This window comes from Leucoraja erinacea, chromosome 9 (genome assembly GCF_028641065.1).
Source record: "Leucoraja erinacea ecotype New England chromosome 9, Leri_hhj_1, whole genome shotgun sequence".
In the NCBI taxonomy this organism is placed as follows: domain Eukaryota; kingdom Metazoa; phylum Chordata; class Chondrichthyes; order Rajiformes; family Rajidae; genus Leucoraja; species Leucoraja erinaceus.
In genome coordinates this window covers 35,504,925-35,529,224 of record NC_073385.1, presented here as the reverse complement: position 1 = coordinate 35,529,224, position 24,300 = coordinate 35,504,925, and the positions used below count along the sequence as shown (strand labels likewise).

Here is a 24,300-nt window from a genome sequence, read left to right as displayed (position 1 = left end):
GACTTTTGGATAAGCACATGGATATGCAGAGGATGGAGGAATATGGATTATGTGTTGGCAGATGAGAGTTGGTCTTGGCATCATGTTCTGCACAGACATTGTGGGTCGAAAAGCCTATTCCTGATCTGCACTGTTCTATGTATTTGCCAACCTTCATTATATATTCTGTGATACTCTCACCATACAAAAGGCTATCAATATTGGTTTGAGAATGTAAAAAGATCTAGTCTAAACAGCCTTTTTGAGAATAGATTACTGGTTTTCATTACAGGGTTTGTGAAGCAGTGCTTTCAAATGAATGTTCTAACTTTAATTTTCAGATTTTCCTCTTGCTCTGGACTTGCCCAACTGAGGAAACATTCTCTCTTTTGATCAGGTCAATCATCTTAAACACCTCACCTAAGTCAATCCCTTCCCTATCTTCTACACTCTACAAATAGAGGTTTCATCTAGGCAGCTTTCCCTTAAAAGAGATAAATAGGATAGAATCAGAACAGACTTTGCAACTCAAAGCTGAACACAATTCTCCACATGCAGCATCACCAATGTCTTGTACAACTGTAACACAGCCTCTCAACTTCCACACTCAATACCCTGACTGATGTAGACTAATGTACCGAAAGCCTTCTTGACCACCCTATCTACCCGAGACACCACTTTCAAGGAACTATGTAGAGTCATAATGTGGAAACAGGCCCTTCGGCCCATCTTGCACACACCGGCCAACATGTCCCAGCCACAATAGTCCCACCTGCCTGCGCTTGGGTCCCTCCAAACTTGTCCTATCCATGTACCTGTCCAACCGTTTCTTAAACATAGGGATAGTTCCAGCCTCAACTACCTCCTTTGGCAGCTTATTCCATACACCCACTACCCTCAGATTCCTATTAAATCTTTTCCCCTTCATCTTGAACCATCCTCTGGTCCTCAATTCCCCTACTCTGGGCAAGAGATTCTGTGCATCTACCCGATCTATTCCTCTCATCTATCTATCTATCTATCTATCTATCTATCTATCTATCTATATATATCTATCTATATTATATTATATTATTTTATTATTATATCTATACATAACTGAAAATATGCTCGTCCGGTTTGCGCGTTTTTTCTATTTGCGCAAAAATGGTACCCAATAGCGCTACGATTTTTCGCCAGCTCGCTCACAGTTCTGTGATGCGAGTGCAACTAGTTTCGGTCCGATCAGTGATATATTGTAAAAGTTAGCGAAGTTTAAAAATTTTAAAATCCACGCGTGCACAGATCAATCTCCTCTCCTGCCAGTCAGCGGCGCGCAGATTGGTTTCTTCTCCTGTCACACCCCTAGACGGTCTGCCCCTTCCTGCGCCATCGCGTCTTTACTGGAGCTGAGGGACGCTGCGGGTGGCCGGTGGAGGTCTCCAACCGGGCACAATTTTCAGAGGGACCGGATGCGGTGCGGTCAGAGATGTCACCAAACGGAAAGCGGAAAATCTGATCCCAGCGAGGAGAGCATCCAGCGCCCGCTGTGAGTTCCAAACGCCCAGCCATCGCAATGCCCCTTCCTTTCTGGTCCCCCTCGCTGGCTCCTGCTCCCCTCCCCCGTGATACTGCGCTCTCCCCATGACTCTTCCCCCGTCTTTTCTCCAAGATCTCCCAACACCCCCCACCCCACCCCACGGGGCCGTAGCTGCTGGTGCTTCCGAGCCGAGCCGAGGATCCACGCCGACGGCTGATGCTCCTCCAGGGCACGCCAGATGGGAGAGGAGCGGCAACCTCAAGATCCTGGGGAGGGAGAGTGGGGGAGGAGAGGGGATAGAGGGAGAGGAGGGGAGAGGGGAGAGGAGCTATGGAGAGAGGGAGTGACTGAGGGTAGTGGAAAGAAGAGGTGAGGAAGGGATAGGGGAGGGTAGGAGGAGATGGAAAAGAGGGAGGAGGTGAGGAGGGGGAATAGAGGGAGAGGAGTGGGGGAGGTAGAGAGGGGAATAGAGTGGGGGAGGTAGAGAGGGGGAATAGAGGGAGAGGAGGGCAGTGGGGGGGGGTGAGGAATGGAGGATAGAGGGGGGTAGGGAGGGGAGGGGAGTTACGGGGAGGGAGGGAGTAACTGAGGGTAGGGGAAAGGAGGAGGTGAAGGAGGGATTGGGGGAGGGGAGGGGTAAGAAGAGAGAGGGTGAAGAATAGGGGGAGGGAGTGCTGGGGGATGAGGGGAAATGAGAGGTGCCTGTGCAGTTGGGGGATATGGGCGAGTAGTGGAATATTTCGTTGGGGGAACAGGTGAGTGATCATCCCCTTTTCTGCCCATATAACCTCACTGGATGAACTATCAGTAATGTAATTTCAAATTACTGCCATGACTTGCTCCTTAATCAATAAAGCAACACTCCCTCCTCTTGCCAAACTATGACCCGCACCCACCTCGCTTCCAGCTTTCTTTTCCATACTACAAATCAGTCTGATGAAAAGTTCTGATCTGAAATGCGTTGAAATAGGGAATGAGGCGATATGGATCACATGCAGGCAGATTAGAGTTTGACTTGGCATCATGTTCGGCATAGACATTGTAGGCAGAAGGACCTGTTCTTGTGATGTACTGTTTTATGTTCTAAACAGTGTTAACATTTATTGGCCAAATAATGTGATTTTAAATAGTATTAACTATGTTGAAGGTGTACTTCAGAACTGGCTGCACCACTTGTCAAACATTTCCAGTGCAGCAGGGCTCCATAAATGTACATAGTTGGCAGCGGATAGGAACAAAATAATTGGAATAATCTTTCAAGTGCTGCCAATCATAACAGGTGGGTTACTTCATGCAATACAAGTGCCATTAAGTGGAGCTTCAAACAACAATGGCCAGGATATTCTTGTTAGAAACTAAGTAATCAATTGCTATAGCAAGGACATAATGCTTGTACGCTGTGCCACGTAACGTACCTTAGCAACATAAATCAAATTTTCAATCTTTTGCTTCTGTTGTTCTTCTGGAATTTCTAATACATAGTGGGAAAAAAAAACTTTTTAGAATAACTGAAAGGATTCCTCAGACTCTAAAATGTAGAATATTTAAGAGAAATGTAGATCAACACCAACCTTTTTGAAAACAACGAGAAATCACAAAAAAACAAAGCAAATGTGGTGGAAACATTTTTTAACTATGAAAACCACTCATTTACCAATTTGCCACTGCTCAGCCTGCTGTCTCATCTGACTAAGTAGAAGATAGGTAGTAATAAAGATGGCCAATAATTAAGTAGCAACCATAATTGTAAAACATTGTGAGATTCATAGCAATTCAGTTGTTTTGGTTTATTATTGTCACATGTACCAAGGCTCAGTGAAAAGCTTTGCATTGCATACTATCCAATCAGATCAGATATACTATACACAAATACAGTAAAGTCAAACTCAAGTACAATAAATAGAGCAAAGGTGAAGAAGATACAGACTGCAGAATATAGTTCTCAGCATTTTAGCCCATCAGTTCCATAGACAGTCCAGTCCACAATGGGGTAGAGGTGAATCCGACAGTACCCCAGCTGATGGAAAGACCGGTCAGAAGCTGGATAACAAAGAGGAAGGAGCTGTTCCCGAGTCTACAGTTCCCAGTAAATGGATCTATTTTTCCTGCCTAATTGGGTTGTTGGACATACTCTACTAATCCAATTCTATCTGATCACAAAAGAGCAAAACACAAGGTGCCGGAGGGAATGGACAGGTCAACCCCTTGTTCAAACTGATTGTGGTGGGGGAGGGGATGGGGGAGTGGTTTGGCAGATGCGTGGAATGTAGCAACGGCTATATGTGAAAAGGAGATAAAAGGGTGTTAGAAAAGGAGAGAGAATTATTGAAATGTACAGCCAAAGAGAGGAATATAGGCAGAAGGGGACAGGGGGAGTGAGGGTGGGACATGAGTTGAGGTCTCACAACTAATTGCAATGCTGGATCAACAACCATGCCAACAATTTGATGTTCCTACCGGCCATTATTCACATAACAGCCTCTTCCAAAGCGTTCACCAAATCTAACAACTATTGGCAACCTGATTTAGGCAAGGTCTGAGTAAAGAGGTCAAGCTCAAAAGCAAATGTTTTTTTAAGAGCAAGGCTGAGATTTACTTTTTGCTATAATGTATCATTTGTCCCAGTTATTACCTTCTGAAGGATTGTCTTCAGTTACACTCCACAATTTCATTTTCAGAAGGCAATCTGTTAGAGACTAAAAGAAAGAAGTTTTAAAATTGACATTTCCAATAACTGAAACATTTGCATTATTTGATTTCACAATAACAAATCTTACCTTTATTTCATTATCTTTACATGCAAGAACTTCCCTTATATCCTTCTGCGATTTTACACTCAAGTTAATATGTTCAGTCAGCTCACTGTAACGTTCGTTCCATCCTTCTGATTCTTGGAACAGCTGCAGGCAGAAATGTCACAATTAGGCTAAAGGATTGAACAAGTATTATTATTATTCTTTTAAAGAAAACATACTGGAACACTATCATTATCTTCAAAGTATTTTCTCTCAACAAAATTATTAAAACAATTCTAAGGAGTAAAATGGCTAAGCAGTTATAAAATACAACACAAACTTAGACAGACAGCTTGATTCACTAATCCAATGCAGCTCCTTAATAAATGGAGGTAATCTGAGATAACTAACAATACAGGTCATTCTCCTATAACACAATAGTTGTGTTCCTAAGAAACCGCATGTTATAGAAATAATGTGTGATAAGAACAAAGGGGGTTAGAGGCTAGAGTTTCAAACGTGCAATAACAAAGATATTTCTCTAATAGGATTTTCAAAAATACAGGTCTTTTTCATAGTATACTTCAAGCTAAAAATGCTGAAAGTAGTATGTTATAATGTTTAATAAAGTATTGTTTCCTTTCATTAATCAGGATATTGAGTATAAGAGTCTGGAAGCTGTGATGCATTTTTATAGGACTTTGTGTCCAGTTCTGGTCAGTCCATTACAAGAAGGATGCGGAAGCTTTGAAGAGGTTGCAGAAGAGGTTTACCAGAATGCTACCTGGGTTAAAAGGTATTAGCCATGAGGAAAGGCTGGACAAACTTGTATTGTTTTCTCTGGAGCTTTCAAGGCAGAGGGGTGATCGGATAGAAGTTTATTATGAGAGGCATAGGTAGGATAGAAAGTCAGAAACATTTTCCCACGATGGAAATGTCAAAGATTAGATGGCTTGGCTTAGGGCGAAAGGGGCAAAGGTTAAAAGAGATTTGCTGGGCAGGTTTGTATCGTACTTAGAGAATGGTGAAGGTCTGGATTGCATTGCCAGGGGTGGAGGCATATATGATGGTGGTGTTCAAGAGCCTTTTGGGTAGGCACTTGAATATGCAGTGAATGGAGGGATGTGGATCACCTCCAGGTAGAGAATATTAGTTTAACTTGGCATCTATCCCTGGTCTTAACTGACATTTTCAATCTGTCACTGGCCCAGGGTGTCGTCCCTACTTGCCTCAAGACCTCAACCATTGTGCCAGTGCCAAAACAGTAAGCTTCAGGGAGTCTCAATGACTTTCGCCCAGTGGCACTCACCCCCGTCATCGCGAAGTGCTTTGAGCGACTGATCTTGGCTCACCTCAAATCCAGCCTCCCTCCCACACTGGACCCCCATCAGTTTACCGGCCCAACAGGTCTACAGAGGACGCCATATCTGCGGCCCTACGCTCTGCCCTGATCCACCTGGACAATAATTCCTACATCAGGTTGTTGTTCATCGACTTCAGCTCCGCATTTAATACTGTCATCCCCGCCAGTTTGATCACCAAACTCAGTGGACTTGGCATCACCACCTCCCTCTGCAATTGGACACTGGATTTCCTCACCAACAGACCCCAGTCTGTTAGGATCAACAACCTCACCTCCTCCGCTCCGACACTGAACACCGGCGTGCCACAGGGCTGTGTGCTCAGCCCTCTCCTCTACTCCCTCTTCACCCATGACTGCGTCCCTATGTATGGCTCCAACGCCATCATAGAATTTGCCGATGACACCACTGTGGTAGGACTGATCAGGGACAATAACGAATCAGCCTACAGGGAGGAGGTCCAGAACCTGGCAGTCAGGTGTACCAATAATAACCTCGTCCTCAACTCAAGACGAAGGAAATCATCATAGACTTCAGGAAGACCAGAAGTGGCAAACATACCCCCATCCACATAAACGGGACTGAGGTGGAGCGCGTCTCCAACTACAAATTACTCGGGGTACATATCTCAAAGGATCTGTCCTGGTCCCTCTATACCACCAAACTGATCAAAAAGGCGCAGCAGCACCTCTACTTTCTGAGGAGGCTTAAGAAAGTTCACCTGTCCCCCCAGATCCTGTCCAACTTCTACCGCTGTACCATTGAAAGCATCCTGACCACCTGCTTCACGGTGTGGTACAGCAGCTGCACAACAGCTGACAGGAAGGCACTGGAACGGGTGGTGAAAACCGCTCAGCACATTATCGGTGCCCCGCTCCCTGCCATGGATGCCCTCCACCGCAAATGGTGTCTGAGACGGGCCAGGAAAATCATTAAGGACCCCTCTCACCCTAACCATGGACTATTTGCCCTCCTCCCATCAGGGAGGTGGTACAGGAGCCTCAGGTCTCGCACAAGCAGGCTGAGGAACAGCTTTTTCCAAAATACCCTGCTGAACTCACAGGCCCGACGCTAGCTATCTTTATACTCTTTTATCTGTATATATTCATTGCCTATGCACTTGTTTAATTCATCCACATTGCACATATTGTTTTAACCACTATTTTTACTACCTTGCACTCTGATTAGATGCTAAACTGCATTTTGTTGTACCTGTACTCGTATTTGTGCAATGACAATAAAGTTGAATCAAATCAAATCAAATCTTGTTTGGCACACACATTGCGGGCTAAAGGGCCTGTTCCTGCACTGTTCTATGTTGCACAAGTGTCAAGAGAAATGACATGTCAATTCCAATGGTGACATGCAAAGAACCTGACAGACCCTGTTTTTGAGAAACAATGGCGTCTGATTATTGTATGGGAGGTGGTTAGGTGGAAATAGTTTATTTTCCCTAGACTTTCCAAAACAATTTTATTTGCTGTTTGCCAATGTTCTCTAGATCTGATAGAAATCGTGTTATAGCCAATTTGGCCGGCTTAATACAAAATAAAGTGATCCCTGTTAATGAAATTGTGACATAAATATGGTGGTTTTCTTAATTCAAAGATTGACTGCAGTGGATTGTTCAACCACAGATTAGTGTCCATAACAAGCATAAATTCAGACGAAGGAGGGCTTATGATTTTAACTCTAGACATGCCAGAGAAAGGGGAAGAAAGAGCGCCAAACACAATTTCACCATCTTTTAGTCATTAAATGCTGCATGATTAGATCAGGGCAAGGGTTGAATTGGTTGCTCTTTTGCATGGAGGACCATTTGTCATTCAAAACTTTCTCTGAAAGCTAAGTACAGGGAAAGACAGAGTGGATAGAAACTGTTCTCTCAGTGCTGATGTGGCACTAAACCTTTTTAATGAAGGAGAAAGAAAATTCGGAGGTCCGATGGTTTGGGTATTTCAAGTCCTGAGAAATGACCAGCAAGTAATTGTACAGTGGATCTGGATTCTAACACTCAGCATGTTTCGGACAGTAAAATTGCAGGTCACGTTGCAACTTTATCGAATTTTGTTTCGGCTACATCTGGGGTAATATGTGCTGTTCTGGTTTCCCCATTACTGGAAGGATGAGAAAGCTTTGTAGAGGTTACAAAAGAGGTTTGCCAGGATACTGCCCAGAATGGAGGATATTAACTATAACTAGTTCTCCTTGAATATGGCGTGTACAGCCTAAGGTTGTAGGACAACTTGTTCTATTTGATCTTATTTGATTGTGCACGCCAGATTGATTGCATTCGTTGAAACAGGGCGTACCATGTGAAGGTTGCAATCTGCCACCCCAATTGGTAATTAAATTCCCAAGGAAGGATTAGTTTAATAAGCGAGCTTGGTATTTCGACTGCACATGCCCAGGTCATAGGTCACTCGCCATAAACATTGTTGGTAGCTTAGCAGCTGAACCTTCGTTTCATCCGTATTTCCCAGCTTTGATACTTCTAGTTAAGAAAATACTGCTTTCAAATTGAATTAGTTGTATTTATTGTTCCTTTGTGCAAAGCTACAATGATTTTGTCATATATATTGCTTTATGCTTCGGTGAGTGAGCGAGGGTGCAGACCGGCGTTTCGTCCATGGTCGAGGCCGAGCCTGGGTCTCCGGTGCTGCGGACGCTGTTGAGTTGCTGCTGGGCCATTCCTGTCCCCATCCCCTCTCGGATGCCTCGTCCCTGACGGAGGGTGGATGGAGTGGCACTGGGCTGGCAGGGCGCCGGCGGTCCCAGACTTGCAGCCAGCGCGGAGGGATGGCGCTGGCTCCGGCCTGGTTCTGCTCCGGCTCCCGGGCAGGCCAGGGACCATCGGCTGCGCCTCTCTCCTTGTCCAGTGGCTGTCGGTTGGCCTCCTCGGTGCTGGCGGGGACCGAGCGCCGGTCATCGACGGGGATGCACACGGGGTGCTGCGGTGGCTCAGCAGGTCAGGCAACTTCTCTGGAGAAGGCTCTCGACCCGAAACGTCACCCATTCCTTTTCTCTGAGGATGCTGCCTGTCCAGCTGAGTTGCTGCAGCTCTGTGTTGATGGCTGGTTCTCGGCCGGCGACTGCTGGGTGGGGCAGGGGGTGCTGTGACTGGCGGTTCCCGGCCCATCGGGGAGGGCTTCCTCGGGGATTGGGCTGGAGTTGGCTTTCTTCTCTACGCTGGCTGTGGGCCTGGGGCCGCCGGTGTCCCGTCAGTCTGGGGCTGTCGGTTGGCCAGGCAGAGTTGAGTTGGGATTGGCGCTTCTTCTCCTCGCTGGCTGTGGGCCTGGGGCCGCCAGTGTCCCATGAATAAACAATAGACAATAGGTGCAGGAGTAGGCCATTCAGCCCTTCGAGCCAGCACCGCCATTCAATGTGATCATGGCTGATCATCCACAATCAGTACTGTGTTCCTGCCTTCTCCCCATAATCCCCATGACTCTGCTATCTTTAAGAGCCCTATCAAGCTCTCTCTTGAAAGTATCCAAAGAACTCGCCTCCACAACTCTCTGAGGCAGAGAATTCCACAGACTCACAACTCTCTGTGTAAAAAATGTTTCCTCATCTCCGTTTTAAATGCCTTACCCCTCATTCTTAAACTGTAGCCCCTGGTTCTGGACTCTCCCAACATCGGGAACATGTTTCCTGCTAGCGTGTCTAAACCCTTAATAATCTTATACGTTTCAATAAGATATCCTCTCATCCTTCTAAATTCCAGAGTATACAAGCCCAGCCGCTCCATTCTCTCAGCATACAACAGTCCGCCATCCCGGGAATTAACCTTGTAAACCTACGCTGCACTCCCTCAATAGCAAGAATCTCCTTCCTCAAATTAGGGGACCAAAACTGCGCACCCGGGTCGCCCCGGACGTCTCCAGCCGCCCCCTGGGCGGGGATGGGACACTCAGCGGGGAGCAGTCCAGTGGTGGTTCAGCAACGCTTGCGGCGCCGGGGACGATTCTAGCTGCGGATGGGGCGTAGGTCTGTGTGCACGCAGCAGCCGAGAATGTCTCTCCCCCATCTCCCACCCGCATCGGTCCCCTCTCTCTCGCTGTTACACCCCGCTCACCCTCTACCTGGCACCCCCATTCCTCAGATTAAATATATTTTTATACATAAATTATGAATAAAGATAAGAATTTATACACAGTTCATGCAACCAGTGCTTCGTTCGCTTTTGACCTTTGACAAATCCCATGATTCCTTGCGTTTTTTGGAATAGTAGTAGGCCCCCCTCGGTCATGACTGACCATGGGTGATGCATCCTAGTTTGCAGGTGATGTGTGGTCGGATGCAAGCCTGGGTGATGTCATATGGAGGACAGGCTGTTGCCCATGCAGCACGTCCCCCCTCTCCACGTCGCTGATCGATCCAAAGGAACAGCAGGGCCGTTACAGTTTGGCACCAGCGCCATCGCAGGAACTGCCAGAGTGAGATTGTAGACAACAACGGACAGCCTTAGGATTTTCTTGAGGTTTACTCCAGGAGCCTTTTCCATGACTGGATATGGCCACAAGGCAGTGGAGGTTTTAAATCCCTCTCCTGGATGGACTGCCTTCCCAGGCTGACGAGGCCCATCTGCCCGAGATTACCAAAATCATACCAAGCTCATTTATTGGAGACAGCGTGTTCGCACAGACATATTAGGCTGAACAGACTGTTCTATGTTCCAAGATGGTCCAGAAAATGATGGAAAATACTACACAATGAACAAAACATTTAAATCAGGTCAAAATAAGATACTTTGTAATCATCTAAAACTCGAGATCTTCGTATCATTGTCATTACACTTACCATTGCTGTACATACATCAGTAAGCATAATTCAGTGGAAAATTGCTCAAGAAAATTGCTCAAGTTGCTTTTATTCAATAGAGTTGATATAAAAGGTTTGGTAAAAATATATCAATCCCACCTGTTTGTTGCTTTCTTTGAGATGATAATTCTCTTCTTTTTCAGCTTGAATAAATTCCTGGAATCTTGTATCATTAACCTGAATTTCTTTTAATTCCTTTTTAGCCTTAAAATACAAAGAGGAATATAAGTGTTTCTTCTGCCACACTACAGCAGTGTTTTATAATTTCTTCTATCCTCACCTCTTCTACTTGGGTCTTGAGGTTTTGATCTTCATTTTCCAGTGCAATTAAATTTCCTCGAATTTCTGTAATCTGGATGAAAGAAAGTACAACTGTCTGCAGAGAATCTAGATTATAATTTTTACAGTTGATCATTGTAGATATCTATAAGATTAGTCAATAGTGGGTTAAAACAACAGTTGAATTATTACATACCAGATTACTTTGTTGAGACCTTGTTTGTTTTTCTCTCTCTAAATCCTGTGTGAACTGATCAATTGATTGTCTAAGTGTGTGATTGGACTGCTCCAATTTGGCATACGTTTCCTAAAAAAAAAGTATTTATTATTAAAGTGCTCACAAATATAATTGCCAATAAATACAAGTAGACCAAGAAGTGCTTAATCCTAAAACTTGATTTGACTGTCTTTTGTCATGATATGGAAACTAGGATAACTTCTTTCTACTGAAACTTTATCAAAAAGGACCTCAATCAATATTGAACAATCTTAATTCAAGTGTGAGATTGACTTGCACAAAACACAGATGGTGTAGGAGCTCAGCAGGTGAGAGCAGCATCTGTGGAGGGAATGGACGGTCACCGTTTGGTTCAGGATCCTTTTTCAGACTGAAGAAGGGCCCCAACCTGAAACACTTTGTGTTTTGCTCAACATTCCAGCATCTGCAGTTTCTTGTGATTCCATAAGATTCACTGCATTATTCTTTAATATAAACAATTATAAACTTTAATATAACAATCTTTAATATAAACAATCATAACAACAATCCCTATAACACACCCCTTTCCATAATCATTTTGCTTTAATTTGTCATATTTTAAGCACATATTTCTGGGTAATAAAAAATATTTTACAGAAGCTTATTTAACTATTCTTACCTGAAGATGCAAAGTCTTTGTTTCTGTTGATTGTTTTAAAACAGCTGCTTCTTCAACAGATGCTTCAAATTCACTGTACTAAAGACAAGAGGACAACGGCGTCAATTAGGGGCAAATTAATAAATGAGATTGATCTGAATTTATTTTCACCAGGATGGAAACATTTGGAAACTATATTTGGGTGGTGTGGTGGCACTGTGGTAGAGTTGGAGTCTAACAGCACAAGAGTTCAATCCTGACTCCGAGTGGTATCTGTACAGATTTTGTACATTCTCCCTATGACTGTGTGCGTTCACCCTGGGTGCTCCGGTTTCCTCACACATGCTAAAGACATACAGGTTTTGTCGGTTAATTGGCTTCCATAAAATAAAAATTGTGAATTGTCCCTAGTGTGAGCTAGTGTAACGGGGATCACTGGTTGGTGCAGACTTGGTGGGCTGAAGGGCTTGTTTCTGTGCTGTATCTCTGAACAAAACTAAAAAACTAAACTAAACTGTGAAAATCTACACAAGTTAAAGATGCAGCAGCACATCAGTTACATAAATCTTAAAAAGGGTATTTTTTTTTAAATTCTTTAGTACTGTCGTGTAATGCTGTGTATAAATAAATATTACATTTGTAAAGACATTTTTACGTCTGATCGGATCACAATTTTCAGAGTTGATTCAATTCTGCCTTTGCTCTGATGGCACATTCAGTGAAGCACCATGATACTTCTTGTATTGTGAATGTGGATAGCCATAAAAAGTAACGGATCAACCATACTGAGATAATCCATTCTCAAAATATGGATCAAGCTTGTACTCAAACTTCATGGTTGGAAGATACTTCCACCATTGCAGAACCAACCAACCCATTCATCGGACACATTTGCTTGGATAGTTAAAATGTCAACAGAACAGATAGACAGGTTGTGCATTACATCACAAGTCTCCAATGTTACGAAGTTGTTACTGAAAACATCTATTTACAGCACCACTCACAGGCACTGCCCAGAATTCAATGACACACATAAATTCAATGTTAATATATTCCTTGCAGAGTTACGGGGAGAGTTTGCATAAGCTGGACTTGCTTTCCCAGTAGCAAAGGAAACAGAGAAGTGAGGCAACAGAAGTATGCAAGATTGAGTGACATAGATAGGGTAAACAGTCAAACTGGGGAGACAGTGAAACAGGGTAGATAGTCAAACATTTTTCCCCATGGTAAGGATATATAATACAAGATGACTATTTTATGGTGAGAGGTAAGAGATTTAAAGGAAATCTGAGGTATAATGGTGGAATCAAATACAATTATTACATTTAAGGGGCATTTTGACAGACACCTAACAGGTAAAGCACAAAAGGATAGCCCCAATTAGGACAAATGGGCAAAAGAGTCAGCATGGTCTTTAACTTGGTTACACATGAAGACTGTTTAGAGTAGCTGATGCAATTCAATTTCTGAAGTGACATGAAGCAGAGTAAAAAAGTGATTTCATTATTACAGGATTTCACTATTTTAATTTCAATTAGGCATGGAATGTGCACTTTCCACTGAAAATAACTATAAGAAGCAAACTCAAATAAAATATGGTAACTAGATTAATGCAGTTTATAATAGCATCATCAAAACTATGCTGACATCGTATCATACAATACAAGTGACAATTCAAATTGTTGCAAATAACAAAAAAGCACAAAACCGGAGTAAAAGTTGCACAAACCTTTTGCTTACAATTACTCAGTTTTTCTAGAAGTTTGCATTTTGCTTCAATCAGTTGAGCAACTGTTTCTGCAAGTTGTTTCTCTCTCTCTAAAAAAATATAAAAATATAGCAAACTTAAAATATCAGATTGCAGGGTAAATTAACTGAATAAGAATATTACATAAACGTGTAGTGACTTACCCAAGTACCTTCTGCTTTTCACCTAAAAAAAAGCGTGCAAGACAGTAACAGTTACTAGTAGAAACAAGGAACTGTAGATACTGGTTTACAAAAAAAGACAAAAGTGCTGGATAACATGCATAGATGATGTTTCAGGTTGGGACCCTTCTTCAGAATTATTATGGTGTGGAGGTGGGGATGGGCAGAAAGCTGGAGGAGAGGAGGGGCAGGACAAAGCCTGCCAAGTAATAGTACAGGTGAGGGGGAAGGAGGGGTTGGGAGGGTAGATGGGTAGCCAAAGGACAGATATGAAAAGAAAGAAGGTGTGAGACAAAAGGATTAAAGACTGACAAATTGTGAAGCTAGAGGAAGGGATGTAGGTGGGGTGGGAGGGGAAAAATAGATGCAAGTCCAAGGGAAGTCCGACACATCATCGGGTAGTGGCAGCCTCCCCAGCAGCTGTTCGTCCTTTCGACTTTTTTTTGTTTTTAGTATGTCTGAAAGTGTGTTTTAGTGTGGCAACTTTTTTTAGTCACTTACCTAGGCGGAATGCAACTTTTCTCCAAGTCGCATTTTCGGCCTCCCTCACGGCCTAACAGCTTGGATTGGAGCGGCCTTTCTCTGAGTCAGGCCCAGAGCTTCAGCGATGGGTGCAGCGTGGAATTTCCATCGCGGAGCGGGGCGAACCCTTGCCGGGTTAGCCAGAAATGAGTGCTCCGATCGCTGGCCTGGTGACCATAATAGGGCTGTGGTCTGCGGAACTTCTAGCTGCGGGCACGGCGTGGACTTTCCATCGCGGAGTCTGGGGTCCCTTGCCGGGGAATCGCTGGAGAAAGGCTCAACTCCCGGCCTGCGGCCTATAACATCGTGAAGTTAGGAAGCGGCTAATTCGGGACCTCCAATTTGGGAGTGTCCTTCCATCCGTCCCGACGTCAGAGTTTCGATCATCCCGACGAGAGGGCCTATACATCGGGCCGTCAGTAGCGGCGACTGCGGATGGTTCATGGCCCCGACCATGGATGAACAAAGGAGGAGGACTGACTGAACGTTATTGCCTTCCACCACAGTGAAGAATGTTGATTCCACCCTGGTGGATGTTCATGTTATATTCTATTGTGTATTGTGCTCTTTTTGATTGTGTGGCTGCATGGTAAATCTAATTCCACTGTACCTTAATTGGTGCATGTGGCAATAAATGTGAACTTGAACTTGAACTTGGAAAGAGGGGGAGAAAAAAAAAGTGGGGGTGGGGGGGTAGTTTTGGTAGTTACCTAAAATTGGAGAATTCAATGTTCATACTGTTGGGTTGTAAGCTTCCCAAGTCAAATATGAGCTGCTGTTCTCCTAATTTGCATGTAATAATGGAGGAGGCCCTGGACAGAAAGTTCAGCATGAGAACAGGAAATGGTTAGCAAACGGGAGATTCACTAGGCCTTGGCGGACTGAGCACATGTTCGGTGAAACGGTCGCCGAGTCTACGTTCGTTCACCCCGATGTACAGGAGGCCACATGGGGAACACCAGATGCAGTAGATAGGATTAGAGAAGGTGCACATGAACCTCTGTCTCACCTGGAAAGATTGCTGGGGTCCCTGGATGGAGGAGCGGAAAGTGGTAAAGGGAACAGGTGTTCCATCTTGCAGCGGCAGGGGAAGGGGTGGTTTGGGTGGTCCTTGGGGAAGGGGTGGTTTGGGTGAGAAAGTACGAGTGAACAAAGGAATTTTGTGGTGTGGTCTCTGTGGAAGGCGGAAAGGGGTGAGGATGGGGAGATATGACTGGTGGGTTGGATTATGTTGGAGGTGACGGAAATTACGGAAAATTATGTGTTGGATGCGGAGGCTGATCGGGTGAAAGTTAAGGACCAGGGAACTCTATCCTGGTTCCTTCTGGAGGGGTAGAGTGGGAAAGGGGTACAAAAGCAGAACTGCAAGACACAGAGGAAACACAGGTAAGGGATCCATTTGTGATAGTAGGGGTGAAACCACGTTTGCTAAAGAAACAGGACACCTCGGATATCCTAGAATTGAAAGCCTCATCTTGGGAGCAGATGTGGTGGAGACGGAGAAATTGAGATGCAGCGGAGGAGGTGGTTCACGTGCACTTAGTTGTCCAACTACTGTGAAATAAGTAATTAACACATGCAAGTACACTTACTGCTTGGCATGTCCTGTAGATGAACAGCAATGCAGTGATAATCCCCAACAGAAATGAAATCAGAAACAGCTCCGTGCGAGGACCCCGTAGGATTGTAGAAGCTCCTGGGTCTTCAGACAAAATATCCATCACTGTCTGATTGGACTGCAAGTAAAATATTGACATCAAGGTAAAGTCAATACCATATGGATTCGCAGATCTAACAATATTGAGGCTACAGGGAAGAGTAACAGAAAAGACATTGCTCACAACAGTAGGGGCCAGACTTAGTACATTATCAAACAGGACAATGGGCCATCATGGTCAGGTCAAGAACTCCGCACTTACAAACTGAGACTTGAAAATGTCACTGAATCTATACTACTGCTATACACTATAACTGCTATACACTTGTACTGTGCCTGAGATGTTTCCAAGTGCTTATGTATAGTGAAACGTACTGAATTGCACAGAAAAAATAATTTCACTGTACCTTGGGACAAATAATGATAATTAAACAAGTTAGAAAGATAAAAATTAGAAAGATAATTAAACAAGTGGACATATCACATTCACGATACATTGGTGGCACAGAAGAGCAGTATGATGAAAATGTATCAAAATGTCTATGTTACTGGCAAATCAATTTTAAAACATATATACAAAGTGATATGTTTCAGTCAGTAAAAATAAGGAAGTCATATACATAAGAGAAAATAGATTTTCTCCACGGGGTGCATTGGCACCTGGAACTACAGATAAACAATGCAGGTAAATAGCCATAAAAAAGGTAGAAAAACACATTACCCCATTTTCAGGCAAAGGAAAAGCACAAGAAAAAATACATTAGAGCAGAGAGACTTATGATAACTGAAAAAAGTTCTAGTAAGATATTCTACAACTGAGGTTAAATTTGATCACAAAGTGCTGAAGTAACTCAGCGGGTCAGGCAGCATCTTGGAAGGACCTGAATAGATGATATTTTGGGTTGAGACCCTTTTCAGTCTGAAGAAGGATCCCGACCTGAAACCTCGCCTATCCATGTCTTCCATGGATCCTGCCTGGCCTGCTGTGTTACTCCAGCACTTTGTGTTCTATGCAAGATTCCAGCATCTGTATTTCTTTGCGTCTACAAATAAACGGTGTGGAATATTTTTTGTCCTTGAAATAAATTCCATGGGGAATGTTTAAAAGTCCCCTTGAAATGCAGCCCAAAATTGAATGATATTTGTTAAAAAAAACCTCCAGAAATAAAATTTAGAACATCTACATTTGCTATATTGGTGGAAATTCTCACCACATGATAGAGTCATGCTGGCACGCATACATGTACTTAAGGGGAAACGTGATGAGGGAGAAAAGTATGTTGTCAATGTGGTATCATGTTGCTGATCCTCAGAACACATATTAGTGGCGTATGATTAGCTATTTCCACCTTACTCAGCACCTATTCTATTTCCTCTGCTGCTGACCCTTAAACACGTCTTTGTACCTTCGAAACTCTTTCAATTACATTTTGTCTGTGTTCCCAAATGGCTCAGAACTGCCTTGATTGCACTAGGGGCTTGGCGACATTGTTTTTTTTGTGTCTGCACTATTTTGTTTGTTTGTTTTTATATTGTCAACTTTTTGTTATTTATTATGGTGTCGACTGAGTACTATGTTTGTTATCATCTGTTGCCCTGCCACAAACAAGAACTTAAATGTTCCGTTGCAGGGCATATGACAATAATGGTTAATTGATCTCTGTAAATTCCCCCCAGTGTGTAGGGAGTAGATGCTAAAGTGAGAGGTGTCAAGTGTTGTTTACTAGCACTTCACTAAAGCAGCTTTAGGTGACATACATTGTTAATACTGCAATATTGTTGAATAGATCCATATGTTGGATCGGTTAGATAAGGAAAGGACACTCCCAGTAAGGTATAACTTCTCAGAACAGATGTCATGCCAGAAGCTGGTAGAGCAGCTGCCTCACAGTGCCAGATTTGTTCCTGACCTGGGGGTGCTGTCTGTGTGGAGTTTGTACGTTCTCTGTGCGATTCATCTGGGTGCTCTGGTTTCATCCCACATCTAAAAGATGTGCGGGTTTGTAAGTTAATTGACCTCTGCATATTGCACCTCGTGTGTAGGGAGTAGACATGAGAGTGAGAAAACATAGAACAGGTGATTGGTGTGGACAGTGGGCCAAAAGACCTGTTTCCATGCCGTACCTTTCAATCAAAAAACTCATATCCTTTGTAATTTGACAACCAGGTAATAGAGCATCTACGACCAGATTTCCCTGCTGCCGACACCATCGGTTGGGTGTGGGTGTGGAAGGAGAGTGGGGGGCGGCGTAAAGAGGGAGCAAGTGGGGAATCGGGGAGAGAAGGGGCAGTGCCCAACCCCTTGGACCGGCGTCACCAACTACTTGCCGGCCGGGAGAGCGACGTGTTCAGAAAATCGTGGGCGATCGCCGGCAGCTGCTCCGTTAGTAGCCGCGGATAATGCACTCGCCTGCCCGCAGATCGGTCCGGACCGTCCCGTCCCTCCGCCGCTCAGTCGGGACGTGGATCCGACGGGTGCCCCGGGCCCGCTGCCATCTTTAAAGCGCAGCCTCCGCTTCCGAGGCAAAGGGCAGCGTCCGTGGCCGCGTCTTCCGGCCAGACGGGCAATAGCGGCGGGGTAGGACTGAGGGGCGGGGAGGGGGCAATGGTAATGACTTGTTTACAAATGGGGCACTTTCCATGGACTGCCAATGAGGGGCAATGGGAGGGAGGGAGGGAGGGAGGTAATTTGGGTGAGCAGGTGGGAATGACGGGGGAGGGAGGTGTTGTGAGCAAGCCGGTCGGTATAACGGGGAGGGAGTCAAGCATGGGACGGTGCAACGGGCCTGTAATGGGAAGGGGTGTAATGTGAGAATGATTGGGTGTGGGGGCTAAGCATGGGCGGTTGCAATGGACCTGTAATGAGGATCAATGGGATTGGGATTGGGGGGGGGGAACAAACGTCATGGGGATAGTGAATGTCAGGTGGGTAAATGGGAGTGGGGTAAATGTGGGCATCGGGTGTGCAATGAGGGTTTATCGAGGTATATTGGGACTACTGGAAGGAATAAGGGAGGTAATGGGATGGGGTGGGAAGACCTAGGGGAGAAGACACCCGCGCCATCATTCTTGTGCTTGGGCCTGCCTTGGCTTGATTAATTCATTGAAAGATAGCATGGAAACTGGTCCTTTGGCACATCAGGTGCACGTCAAGCACAATTCTTACAAGTTCTCAATCGTTACACTTACGAATTCACTCCCTGCACCCTAGGGCGGCGGTTCTTAACTTGGGGGGGGGGAGGTCGTTTGGGTTTTTTTCCGGGGGTCATAAATTTGTTGAGCTCATTTTTAGGAACCTAACAAAGGTACGCACCACACAGTATTTAGTTTGCGTATGCGCGTACGTATACGCATAGGGTGATTTCACCAAAGGTCAAATGAGCGTAGATCCCCCCTCACGTGACCGAAAATTCTGACTGGAGGACATCTCTCAGTTTGGTACATGTAAGTGAATGGGGAAACACGCACTTTCCCACCCGTTAAAAACATGGAAAACGGCCGATTTTTGAGCTGAAATTTTCTGTGCTAGTCGGGGTGACCGTGAAGCACAGCGACCTAAATTTTCAGGCAAAACAAAAGATAGAAAGTGAGGTAATTACAAGAGGGAACTGAAGGTAGAAAGCCACGGAAATGAACAGCTGACATTTGCCGTGGTGATTTTAAGATCCAAAATATCGGGAATTATCGCATTTGCTCGCTGAATTTCATCAAAAGTAAGGCATTATTAACTTAGTTTTGATGAAATTCAGCAGCAAATGCGATAATTCCCGATATTTTGGATCTTAAAATCACCACGGCAAATGTCAGCTGTTCATTTCCGCGGCTTTCTACCTTCAGTTCCCTCTTGTAATTACCTTACTTTCTATCGTTTGTTTTGCCTGAAAATTTAGGCCGCTGTGCTTCAGGGTCACCCCGACTAGCACAGAACATTTCAGCTAAAAAATCGGCCGTTTTCCTTGTTTTTAACGGGTGGGAAAGTGCGCGTTTCCCCATTCACTAACATGTACCAAACTGAGAGATGTCCTCCAGTCAGAATTTTCGGTCACGTGAGGGGGGATCTACGCTCATTTGACCTTTGGTGAAATCACCCTATACAAACTGTGTGGCCTGGATCATGTGCGATCGAGGCTCATGCTTGTCAACTGCCATATGTTAGCTTTCGTGCCACGTCTTCACTCCCTCTCACCCCATCCCTCTCTACCCCCTTACCATCTAGCCTCACTTCCACACTCTCTGCCCCCCTCCCTCTCCTTCCACCTCTCTACCCCCCCACCCCTCCCTCTCTGCCTCCCTCCCTCTCGAGGGATTGAAGAGGAGGGAGTGCTGGGGGATGAGGAGAAATGAGCTGCGCCTGTGCAGTTGGAGCAATGCGTGAGTGGTGCAATAATACATTGGGGGAACAGGTTGCGTTGGGCGAGTGGTGGAATCTTGCATTGGGGGAGCAAACCCAACGAGTCTGCACTTGGTCTAGTTGCATCTAAAAAGGATCATGTACAGTTAGGGAATGGAGATATCGCAGGCAGATTCTAGTTTAGTTTAAAATCATAATTAGTGGCTGAAGGGCCTGTTCCGACAGTTTCTCATTACTTCCCCGAGTCCACGCCTACTAGCGATCATCCACGCACATTAATGCCCCTGTCCCACTTAGTAGCAATGTTACAAAATTTTGAGATTTTAAAAATCAAGTCTGCAATTTATCCCATCAGATAAAGCATAACAATAAGTTTAATTTGACACCAAATTCACTTTCATATCTCAAGTATTAAAAAAGTTATGGCATACTCGGAAATTAGCATCTTGTTCCCTATTGATTTTCAATGGACATTACAAAAAAGCTGTGATCTTGGATAGTCAAAAGGCCATTTCTTAAGGAAAGATTAACATTTTTAAATAGCCTAAGTGTCCAAAGATTATTCACAAATAATTCACAATATAACATGATTTTTATATCTAATTTACATTAATTTATAGGCCAAATGGAAGGAATTTAGTGTTCAATTGCTGTAAATAAATGCCCATTTAAATCGGCTTTCTAGTGGGTTCATGTGGAACGCGCTGGTTTAGAATGTTGACATTGCGCTGGATTAGTGCCCTCAAATGCCGAGAAAAATACTGCGGGATATAAAAAGCCCAAAATGAACTACTCGCTATAGATAACTTGATATATAGGGTTATTATATGCCCCATTTAATGTAAAAATAAGGTACATACCTTTAATTGTTTGCTTTATAAAACCCTGGGGCTGCGAGAGGTTGCGGAATCAGATAGTAATTTTAAAATTATTATAACTATATTATCGAGGCCTATAAAACTAATAATACCTTTTGCGACCGGGTCTTGCAGCGATTTTTCGTTAATGATTTACTAGGCTGAACATCTGCGATTAGTACAGCCTAGTAAAAATCGCGTTTTAAACCCGCCCCCTCCAAACAGCGCCAAAATCGCGGACATGGCTGTGGGCAGATTCCCAATGACGATTCAGGTAGGTTTTGTAACATACCTACACTTAGGAAACTTGAACGGAAAACCTCTGATGACCTTGCCCGCGACCCAAGGTTTCCATCAGGTCGCTGGAGGTTTTGGTCACTCTCCCTAATGGTTGAAAATGGTTTCCGCGTGGTTGAGGCTTGTAGGTTGCTTCGATTGTTCCAATATAATCAAAACCGGCCTCAACTAAAAATAGGTTGCTGTTTGGTCGAAGCCACTGAAGTGGGATCGCTATTTACAGGCAGTCGAAGGCCATCTCCTTCGCTGACCGGCCATTTTCATTGGCTCATTGGAGTTTCACGACCTAGAAGACCCACCGAAAGGTAAAATGGCCACTAAACTTTATTAAACTTCTTAAAACTGTCTCCACTCCTCCTTCTCTCCCCCCGCGCTCTCTAAAGGACTTACTGTGCTCTATGGCAGCCGTTTACCTTCCTCTTCATCGCGCAGACAGCGCTCCTCCACTCTCCATGGCCCCCACCTTCGCGATGTGTGTGTGTGTGTGTGCGCGCGTGCACACACGCGGTCGGTAGCAAAGATCCTATAGGACCTTTGGTCGGTAGATGCAGCTAACGCTTCGGTCGTTCCAGCACGAGGCTTTCCAGGCAAGTGACCAAAACCTCCGGCGACCTCATGAAAAATCTTGAGTCGCGGGCAAGGTCACCAGAGGTTTCCGTTCAGGTTTCCCAAGACAGACAGGTGCATAGCACTATCCCGCACACACTAGGGCCAATTTACACATTCACCAAGCTAATCTTCTTCTTATCGAGTCCACACACAAGATTAGAAGATGTTCACCAGACCTGAACACACTTCTCAGCATCTGCATACAATGGTGTCTGTTTTGTCGCTTCTTGTGCGTGGTGATGGAAAGATTGGTGGAAACAGGGCCGCGACGTGAACCCTCTTTCCTTGACTCCACAAAGCCAATTAACTTACATACCTGTCCGACTTTGGAGTGTGGGAGGAAACCAAGATCTTGGAGAAAACCCACGCAGTCACGGGGAGAACGTACAAACTCAGTACAGACAGCACCTGTAGTCGCGCTGTAGAGCAGCCATGGCCCATTTTCATTGAGTTCTAAACTGCTATTTTTCTTGGCATCTTTATGCAACTACTGCTTAAATCTTAACTTCTTTTGTTAGCTCAGCAGATTGCTGCAGTTTCTGAGGTGGATTTAAGTTTATGAATGAATGGATGGAAAATGGATGGGCAGAAGAGTGCTGAATGACTTGGTCAAAATATATTGTGTATATGAATGTGTTAGCAACATTCACGGGCAACGATCCAGGGGCAAAGCAGGTTATATAGTGAACTACATGGTCTTGTGATACAGTAGATATGGGTTTAGAAATGTGTTAAATAATAGTACTTCACCAGGAGCATAAGGGTTAGAGTTAATTAATAGTCTAAATAATCTGCTGACAGTATCCCCCTTAAAATGGGCTCTTGAATGGAAGCATTGTCGTCCATGGACCTACATTCAAGAATGAATCACGTGGGAAAAGGAAATGAACAGAGTAAAAAATGTCACATGGGAAGAGAAAGGGATATCACAAATGCTATAAAGTAACATTTGGATAATTGAAACATATCCATGTAACTAGAATAACGGTCAACGGTGATATTGTATGGTATTGCAATATTTTTCCAGTTTACAATGTAAACAATATGTACAATTAAATAAATACTTACATTTAGTTTGAAATGATCAACTATTATAATGAAGTTCTGTAAAACGACATCGACAATGCTGCCTAAAATATGGCCAGCTGCTTCCTGAACACTTGTTTCGTATTCTATTAAGAAAATGATAAATGTAAAAAATATTGTCTTTAGGCACCGCTATGCACACTAACAGTTTTGTTATTTACACTCACCAATGTCATCGTCAGTCCATGTTTCAGCTTTTGGGTCATCAGTTGCCAATGGTTTTTTAATATCACCCGAGGACAATGAGGATGTCGTTTTCTCTTCAGTCTGGTAGTGACCAGGTTCCTCATTTCTTAGATCCCATGATTCCTTCTGTAATTGATTTCCAAATTTATGTTCCACCACAGCCTCGGCAGCCATATTATCTGAATCAGTTATTTTGACCACTAAGTCCAGCTTGCCCTTCTCCGTTACACCCAAGTCTATGGTCTCCATCTGCTCCTGTCCATGCTTGCTCATTTGAATAGTTTTATCAAGAATTTCTTTACTTGCAACTCCCGTGCCTAAATTGTCATCTGTACTGAAAGCATCTGCAAAATAAAAAAAATAAATGTTTTTTCATCTCCAGTTATTTACAGATATGATATTAGATGGTTTCAGATGCTTTCCCTGAAAAGAACTATCTAAAGTTAACAGCAAACATTTTGCAAAGTATTGTGCATGACACATTATGATAGGGACACAATGAATTGAACATAACTACTGCTTTCATGTGGACACCATGATGTGAACAAAATCTAAAACTATAATTCTAATTCATTTTAATAAAACGGAAAAGATTGAGGGTTACCGCTCGAAACACTTAACCTGACATTTGCGATTTTAATAATTCGTGTGATGGCTTTCCTCTAATTTTAAATTCATTTTTCAATTGCTATATTTATTTTGCTGCCATGGGTTTTTCATTCTTTCTCCCTGTTCCCATCGGGCACTCGTTTTGTATTTTTTCACTGTTATTGTCGTGTGTGTGTGTGTGTGTGTGTGTGTGTGTGTGTGTGTGTGTGTGTGTGTGTGTGTGTGTGTGTGTGTGTGTGTGTGTGTGTGTGTGTGTGTGTGTGTGTGTGTGTGTGTGTGTGTGTGTGTGTGTGTGTGTATGCAACAGAAATGTGAAAATGTGCATCACCACTCAGGAACTGTTTTTTTTCCTCTTATCAGGCTTCTGACCAGTCCTATCATAAGCCAATTCATAAACAGTTCCAATTACCTCTATCCTATTGTGGACATTATAGTGCACAATGTATTGTATTAATCACTAAGGCATTGTAATAATCATGGCCTGGTTTAGCAACTTGAACACCCAGGAGCAAAGACTGCAAAAAGTGGTAAACACTGCCCAGTCCATCACAAATACTGACCACCCCACCATTGAAGAGATTTACAGGAGTCGCTGCCTCAAAATGGCAGCCAGCATCATCAGATACCAACACCGCCCTGGCCA

At 44.0% G+C, this 24,300-nt stretch overlaps 1 protein-coding gene across 3 annotated transcripts in view; it reads right to left on the bottom strand.

Annotated features, from left to right (window-relative positions):
• The window catches only part of ctage5 (CTAGE family, member 5), a 68,978-nt gene that overhangs the window by 31,221 nt on the left and 13,457 nt on the right, over window positions 1–24,300 (bottom strand). For all 3 annotated transcript variants that reach the window (XR_008723998.1, XM_055640515.1, XM_055640517.1), the window contains 12 exons: window positions 23,030–23,392; window positions 22,845–22,948; window positions 15,598–15,741; window positions 13,466–13,487; window positions 13,284–13,372; window positions 11,576–11,653; window positions 10,894–11,004; window positions 10,699–10,770; window positions 10,518–10,622; window positions 4,276–4,398; window positions 4,131–4,194; window positions 2,914–2,969 (listed from right to left, as the gene is read on the bottom strand). Coding sequence is in view for 2 of the 3 variants with exons in the window: in XM_055640515.1 (XP_055496490.1) it covers window positions 2,914–2,969; window positions 4,131–4,194; window positions 4,276–4,398; window positions 10,518–10,622; window positions 10,699–10,770; window positions 10,894–11,004; window positions 11,576–11,653; window positions 13,284–13,372; window positions 13,466–13,487; window positions 15,598–15,741; window positions 22,845–22,948; window positions 23,030–23,392 (1,331 nt within the window). In the remaining variant the exon portion in view is untranslated. The remainder of the gene's footprint in view (window positions 1–2,913; window positions 2,970–4,130; window positions 4,195–4,275; window positions 4,399–10,517; window positions 10,623–10,698; window positions 10,771–10,893; window positions 11,005–11,575; window positions 11,654–13,283; window positions 13,373–13,465; window positions 13,488–15,597; window positions 15,742–22,844; window positions 22,949–23,029; window positions 23,393–24,300) is intronic.